This window comes from Macaca mulatta, chromosome 13 (genome assembly GCF_049350105.2).
Source record: "Macaca mulatta isolate MMU2019108-1 chromosome 13, T2T-MMU8v2.0, whole genome shotgun sequence".
NCBI lineage: Eukaryota > Metazoa > Chordata > Mammalia > Primates > Cercopithecidae > Macaca > Macaca mulatta.
In genome coordinates, this window is record NC_133418.1 from 69,070,900 (window position 1) to 69,079,480 (window position 8,581).

Here is an 8,581-nt window from a genome sequence, read left to right on the forward strand (position 1 = left end):
TATGCCTGGCTAGTTTTTGTATTTTTGGTAGAGATGGGTTTTCGCCATGTTGCCCAGGCTGGTCTCAGACTGCTGGGCTCAAGCAGTCCTGCTCAGCCCCCCAAAGTGTTAGGATTAACAGGCGTTAGCCAGCATGCCTGGCTGACTTTCTTGTTTTAAAAAGGGATAAAATAGTACCTACTTTATAAGCTTGTTGGGATGATTAAATTATTTAACAAATGTAAAATGCTGAGAACACTGCTTGACACCTTCTCAATATATGTTAGCTTTTTTTTTTTTTTTTTTCAAATCGAAGTAATACGTGCACTTACTTTCAGAAGTCAAATATTACCAAAAGGCAAGTTTATATTAGAAAAAAATCAGTCCCTCTGTTCCCCTCCACAAAGATACCTTTGAACTCTTTTAGCTATGTCTTTTATTTCTAATAATATGTCAATACTGCATACCTTTTCTATCCTACTTTTATATCCTGTTCATTTTGTTTTCCTATTATATTTTCTGTGATATTTCCCTGAGTTTTTATTATCCTTCCAGATAATTTACTTATGAATGAGCAAAATTAAATGCAAGCACCAACACCTTTTTCACTCTTCTTGACACTTAACAGCAGATTACAGAATACATCTGTTATACATCCTTTTTAGAGACAGGGATAAAAACAATGTTCTTGGAAAACAGTTGCTCAATCACTGTAGATACAGAATTTGGAAATTAAGCAAGATAGGAGTTGACAGAAGTTAAGCACCGCTTTAATTTGCTCTCAGCCTTCTTAACAAAGCATGCCCACATTCCTAAGGGGTGGCAGATTCTTTATCACCAGTTGCCCTTTGGTTTAGCCAGTTTCACCAACAGTGTTAATTGCTATAGTTGAAGGCTGGCTAGACATTAGCTAGTAATGAATTTAAACAGAACATTTGTTTTTATGATATAAATGTCATAAAGACAAAATACTTCTTTAGTTGTATAACTGTAAAACTTGCATGTTTTCTATGAGGAAAAATATATAAAATCAGAATGAGAAGCCATTTGTGGATACTAAAATAAACACTTGTCACAGATTCACAGTAGAGAAACCTGTTATCTTACTTTTTTATGTAGCAAATTTATCTTGGTGAATTCTGCATATCAGAACATTAGAGATTTCCTGCATAGAACTCAAAAGTGTAGATATACCTTAATTTATAATTAGCCCCTATCGATGGGCATTCAAGTTGTTTCCAGCTTTTTGTAGTTACAATCATTGCTGCAGTGTGTGACCACTTACATACATCGTTACATATACATGTGTATTTCTGTATAGAATGTGCATTTATTATAATGTTGTAGGATTACAGGTGTGCGACACCATGCATGGCTAATTTTTGTATTTTCAGTAGAGATGGGGTTTCACCATGTTGGCCAGGCTCATCAGGAATTCCTGGCCTCAAGTGATTCACCGACCTCGGCCTCCCAAAGTGCTTTTTCATAGGTTATTGTTGTCATTTATTTTGATCCTTTCATTCACATTGGAAACTACTCAAGTGGTAATCTTAGGATTTCCTTTCATTAAAAAAAAAAAAAAGGCAGATTTTAATAAGAGTGCTAAGACAATTTGATGGGGGAAAGAGTACTCTGTTCTTTCTTTTTTTTTTTTTTTTTGAGACAGAGTCTCGCTCTGTCGCCCAGGCTGGAGTGCAGTGGCGAAATCTTGGCTCACTGCAAGCTCCGCCTCCCGGTTCACGCCATTGTCCTGCCTCAGCCTCCCGAGTAGCTGGGACTACAGGCGCCCGCCACACCTGGCTAATTTTTTGTATTTTTAGTAGAGATGGGGTTTCACTGTGTTAGCCAGGATGGTCTTGATCTCCTGACCTCGTGATCTGTCCGCCTCGGCCTCCCAGAGTGCTGGGATTACAGGTGTGAGCCACTGCGCCTGGCCAGAATACCCGTTTCAATAAATGTTACAACTGTATATCCACATGCAGAAGAATGAAGTTAGAGGCCTATCTCACATCATATACAAAACTCTCACAATGGATGAAAAGATCCAAATGTAAAAGTTATAAGTCTAAAGCTCTTTTTTAAAAAAAGGCATAAATATCTATGACCTTGGATTTAGGCAATGATTTCTTAGAATATGACACAAATACCACAAGTGACAAAAGAAAAATAATAAATTGGACTCCATCAAAATTTTAAAATTTTGTACTCCAAAGGATACTACCATAAATTGAAAAGACAATCCACAAAATGGGAAGAAATATTTGTAAATGACATATGTGATAAGTAACTGGTATCCAGAATATATAAAGAACTCTTACACCTCAGCATGACAACCCAGTTTTAAAATGGGCAAAGGATTTTAATAGACATTTCTAAAAAGAAGATACACAAGTGGCCCATGTAAGCATGTAGAAAGATGTTTAACATCATTAGTAAGGGAAATGCAAATCAAAATCACAATATGATAGCATTTCACATCTTCTAGGATAGCTATAATAAAAAAGATGCACAAAAACAAGTGTTAGCAAGAATGTAAATTGTGACATCCGTTGCTAGTGAGAATATAAAATAGCATAACAGGCCAGGTGCAGAGTCTCATGCCTGTAATCCCAGCACTTTCGGAGATCCGAGGCAGGAGGATCGCGTGAACCCAGGAGCTCGAGACCAGCCTGGGCAACATGGCAAAACCCCGTCTCTACAAAAATTAGCTGGACATGGTGGCACATGACTGTGGTCCCTCAGGAGGCTGAGGTAGGAGGATCACTTGAGCACAGCATGCAGAGGTTGCAATGAGCCAAGATCACGTCACTGTACTCCAGCCTGGGCAACAGAGTGAGACCACGTCTCAAAAAATAAATAAATAAATAAATAAATAAATAAAAATAAAATGGTATAGCAGCTTTGGAGTATAGTCAGGAGGTTCCCTAAAAAGTCAGTGTACCGTATGACCCAGACTTACCATAAGACCCAACTACCTCATTTCCTCGGTATATATTTAAGAAAACTAAAAACGTGTCCACTGTAAAACTTGTATATGAATGTTAATAGCAGCATTGTTCATAATAGCCAAAAAGTGGGAATAACCCAAATGTCTCTCAGTTTATGATGAATGGATACACAAAATGTGGCATATTCATACAGTGGATATTATTTGGCCATAAAAAGGAATAAAGTCCTGATATGCTAAGCATAGATTAACTTTGAAAACATTGTGGTAATTGAAGTAAACCAGTCACAAAAAAACCACATATTGTATGATTCCATTTATATGAACTGTCCAGAATAAGCAAATCCACGGAAACAAAGTAGGTTAGTGGTTGCCAAGAGCTGGGTGGTGGGGGGTGTGGTGGGGGAATGAGGACTGTTTATGGGGACTTTTTTGGTGGGTGAAATGATGGAAATGTTCTGGAATTAGTGGTGATTACATAACTTGTGAATATACTAAAGCCGCTAAATTATATGTTCTAAAAGGGTGAGTTTATGGTGTGTGAAAATTACACACTTTAAAAAGTTGACTTTATGGTATGGACTTAGTAGTGCCCTGCTTTTTTGGGGAGATGTTAGTTGTTTTTAGTTCTCCCCATACCCCTTCTGTGAAGCCATCTAACTTTTACGGACAAAGCTAGTCTCTTACACCTTGTAAGTATAAGCGTGGTTGTTAGTGTTCTGAGAGCCTACATAGCAAAGCTTATTGTAGGGTAGCATGTCTGCTCAGTATACAAAATTTAAATGTATTCTTTCATTTTCAGCCTGGCCTTACCCATGCCCTTTTCTTTGCCTAAAATCATGAAATATACGGTCCTTCGCTCTGTAAAGTTCATTACATTCTCTATAGAGTTTATTCTTTATAGAATCATTTTCTCTGTAGAATTCCCTATAGTTGGTGATGGTGGAGGAACAGAAATCTCCTGGCTGTCAGAGGTGTAGAATCAATGACCCAGTTGTCTGTTTTACTATAATTTAACTGTCTTCCCTGCTTTCCCCAGTATTTTGGTGCCTTTACTGCTTAGGTTCTTTCTGGGGTTCTCTTAAGACACGCCAGTTTCTCGTTTCTGTATCCGTCTGCAAATATTTAGTTCTTGGCTTCTTCCTGTTGTATGAGTTGCCTTGCCTCTGATTTCTCTTTTCCAGAAATGCTTTGGCAACTCTAAAACTGCTGTTTTTTCTTCTCCTGTTTTCTTTGCTGGTATTTACTTTTTAAATTCCTTACGTAAATACCCTGCAAAAACAACCCAAATGTCCCACCAGAAACTCAGGAATTAAAGTATATGATGAAGCCGGGCATGGTGGCTCATTCCTGTAATCCCAACACTTTGGGAGGCTGAGGCAGGCAGATCACTTGAGGCCAGGAGTTCAAGGCCAGTCTGGTAAAAGACACGGTGAAACCCCGTGTCTACTAAAAATACAAAAGTTAGCTAGGCATGTTGGTGCGTGCATGTAGTCCAAGCTACTTGGGTGACTGAGGCACAAGAATCACTTGCACCCTGGAGAACTGAGATCGCACAGCTGCACTCTAGCCTGGGCGACAGAGCAAGACTATAAAAAAAAATATATATATATATATATACACACACACACACATATATATATATTCATACCATGGAATGCAAGGGTTTAAAACAATGAAATGGAACTTTATGTCCTGACATCAAAAGCTTTTTTTATATGAACATGATTGTAAAAGAGTAAGTATAATTTCAATCTGGTATTTTAAAACAGTACATTTCTAGATACATATTAAAAGTATGGAATCAGCTTCACAAAGTGCATCTCTAGATTCAGGCCTTTTTACTTCCAACATTTCACATTTTGCATTTTTATTATTTTTATTGTAAACATGTTTTAAATGTATGTTTGCAGAGATAATATAAGTAAAACTCAAATTGTATAACTGAGTTTTTCAGACAATTTATTAATCTTGGGCAAAAACAAGTATTAACCATTTGGAATACATATGTTTATATATTATGATATGTAATACTAAGCATAATTAAAACTTTGCAACTTTGCTGTCATCGTTTTGATTATCAGATTGGTGCCTTTTTATACAAGAATTATTTCTTGTTTTTCCTCTTTTCCAATTTGGCTTAGAAACAAAATAATAGAAAAATGATAGTAGTAATAGCAGCTAATAGCACTTATTGAACACTAACTACATACCAAGCACTGTGCTGAAGTGCTTTAGATGTTTTGTTGTCAACTTATTTATTTATTGTTGTTGTTGTTGTTTTGAGACGGAGTCTTGCTCTTATTGCCCAGGCTGGAGTACAGTGGCACCATTTGGCTCACTGAAACCTCCACCTCCCGGGTTCAAGCGAGTCTCCTGCCTCAGCCTCTGAAGCAGCTGGGATTACAGGCATGCGCCACCACGCCTGGCTCAGTTTTGTATTTTTAGTAGAGACGGGGTTTCACCATGTTGGTCAGGCTGGACTAGAACTCGTGACGTTAGGTGATCCACTCACCCTGGCCTCCCAAAATGCTAGGATTACATGCGTGAGCCACTGCGCCTGGCCATCAATTTAATTTTCAAAATAGTTCACTGAGGCCTAAATACTACTATACCAATTTTACAGACAAACTGAGGCAGAGATATTAAACCACTTGCCCAAGGGTTTGCGGTTTTATTTTTTTATTTTTTTGAGATGGAGTCTTGCTCTGTTGCCCAGGCTGGAATGCAGTGGCATGATCTCCACCTCCTGGGTTCAAGAGATTCTCATCCCTCAGACTCCCGAGTCGCTGGGACTACAGGTGCCTGGCACCACGCTGGGCTAATGTTTTATTTTTAGTAGAGATAGGGTTTCACCATGTTGGCCAGGCTGATTTTGAACTCATCATCTCTCAGGTGACCTGTCTGCCTTAGCCTCCCAAAGTGCTGGAATTACAGGCATAAGCCACTGTACCTGCCCCCAAAGTTTTTTTTGTTTGTTTGTTTACATAAAACGTGCTGTCATTAGAATTTGACATCAGACCTACAGTTAGCCTGTTTTTAACAATTTAGCCATGTTGCTTCTTGCATATCCAGACTTAAGATGTGTGTGTGATTAAGTTGAGAAACAGATTCTCAGACAGGTATATAAGTCTTTCTGATAACTGTTTCTAGCTGCCCAGGGGCCTTTTTTTGGTTGGTTAATATTATAGTGATTTGGTTACATTCTGGTAAAACCAGGTATCTCAGTACTTTAGATATGAAAAATGAGTTACTTCTGTTGTATTTGTTTATCTCCTAGAGGTCTGAAGGGTTTGAACTAAATACAGTGTTTACAGAAGCCCTCTTAACCTATAGGACATAAGTTTTCATGGGATTGACTCAAAATGAATGAAACGCTGTGGATGTATAATTTTCTGGAGAATACCCAGAGTTTTTCTAGGATTTTCACAGCAGTCTGTTACTCATCAAAGGCCAAGACCATGAATTACCTCATGCTTATTTTTCTTTTGGTCAGAGAGCTAGCCCTGAATGTTTTACTTATTATTTTATAAGAATCATTTCATGTGTCTGTCTTCAGCCATTTAAGCTATACTTCAAAAGCACAATGAAAACAATGATGTGTACTTAGTGATGAAATATACACAAGATGAACAAAGACTACAAAGGGATTTCTTGTGGTAATAAAATTAGAGAAATGCACTAGTGCATCTCCAATGTCCTTTCCAGCTTCCAAATGTTATCATTGTTATCCCTATTTGGAAAAGTAGGCATTTTCCCACAGTAAAATTTTGCAGAATTGAGTTTTGAAGTATCATTAATAATCCAAGAACCAGATAGAAAAGTTAAGGGTTACTGCAAGTGCTACCAATTAGTACTCAGATGTTCGTAATTTCAAGCAGTTCCTTTATCAAATTCAAATGTGTTAATTTCTGATATGATTTAGAAAAACGATTTCTGATATCTTTACAAGTGATTGGATTTGTACTAAAAACTCTTTTTTGTTATATATGTTTAAAGAAAATTTTTTAAATTCTTCAATAGGGAAGTTTGGTTGGCTTAGTGGATTATCCAGATGATGAAGAGGAAGATGAAGAAGAAGAAACATCCCCCAGGAAAAGACCTCGTCTTGGCTCATAAAATATTTATTAGGAGACCCTCAACATGTGGTCTTAAAATGCTGCAACTGTTCAATGAGCTGTAAATCCGAATCAGAAAGCTTTCTCAATGGAACTTAGAAAATATACAAGGAGTAGCAAAAGACACTCAATATATCAGCTAAGGGAGTTTAGTTCTAATAAAAAAACAGGCTTCCCAGGAACTTCATTGCTTGCTAGTAATTAAGGGGTTTGCCTTTTAGGCTGTCAAAACAAACGTTAGTAACCAGAACCTGGGAGACAGATTCTCAGCAAGGAAAAGTCGCAGGTTTTGGGATGGTTTAGGGGAGGGGAAAAGGTTGATATAATAATGCAGGGTTGCTCCTCGGGGTATTGATCTAAAAACAATTTTATAGAACTTCAGTTGTAAACTCAATAACATTACTTGTATAATGGTGCTGGCCATGTTGTTGTTTTAATCAGTTGCCTCTTTTTAAAAGAAATTTTTATGGAAAACACATTCAACTATCATTAAAAAAATGAAGTTAAGCTGATGGGACCATTTATTTAAGATTTAACAAAAGTTCAGCCTTTTAGGTAGTTGAAGGGAAGTACACCCCATATTCAGCACATGTTGAATTTTCTACATCAGGAATTTTCAATATGTATATTGATGAAAACAAGCTCAATTCAAACTGGACAGTTTTAAGATAATGTTAAAATCAGCACTTTTAGAGACAATGAAGGCCAAGAATCAGTACAGTAGTATTCCAAAATGATTTTCTCTAGAAATTTGAAAGTGGATAGAACAGAATGTTTTCAACCACCTACCAGTACAATCTTTTGTGGAAGATACTTTGAAATCACTTTTTGCTTTGTTAGTAAAGTTCTCTCTCTTTCCAGAGCTGCAAGTTTTAAAGTGTTACTTATACAGACCAACAAAGAATAGTGCTGAATTAAGTGGCATTTAGTATCTAGAAGCCATTTTGATCCAAGAAGCAACTTATGAAAGTCAGCATACAGCACATGTAGCTTTTCTGTAAACAAGGGTGTGATATGAAAGCTGCTTTTTTAAGAAGAGTAAAAAGCACATTCCATGTACGTAAGTGAATTTTAAAATTAAATTGAGGCAAACAGTTACGTTTTATTTTTAGAGCAACAAGTTAACTGTACATATTTTAATGTTAGTTTGCTCATCTATGATCTGAGATCATGCCGAAGTGAGAAAAATGTCCCCAAAATACAATTTAATGCATTGGGAAAAAAAAATTTTTAATAGTAATTCCAGCCACAATCTTTAGATCACCCTTGTAATGTGTTATGGGTCCATTTTTCCTGGAATAGTTTAATCTGAAGCAGTTTCCCCTGTTTTGGAGATTTTGTAGTTAATTTTAATTTTGGCTATTGTTTGGAAAAGATGAGCTGTCTGTGTAGATATGAAGTATAGTTTTTCCATAAAACAGATGTTTATTTTGTATTAAAAATACCACTGTACTTGTTTTACACCATTTGTATACATGTGGTGATATTAATGCTAAACTGTAAAATTCAGGAATTAAAATGTGACCCTGTAATTCCA

At 36.8% G+C, this 8,581-nt stretch overlaps 1 protein-coding gene across 11 annotated transcripts in view; it reads left to right on the top strand.

Moving 5' to 3' along the window:
* Positions 1 to 8,581, top strand: part of PPP4R3B (protein phosphatase 4 regulatory subunit 3B) — a 71,729-nt gene extending 63,148 nt beyond the window's left edge. For all 11 annotated transcript variants that reach the window (XM_077959549.1, XM_002799228.4, XM_015112398.3 and 8 more), the window contains one exon: positions 6,950 to 8,581. In XM_077959549.1, the coding sequence (XP_077815675.1) occupies positions 6,950 to 7,045 (96 nt within the window). In that variant the 3' untranslated portion in view covers positions 7,046 to 8,581. The remainder of the gene's footprint in view (positions 1 to 6,949) is intronic.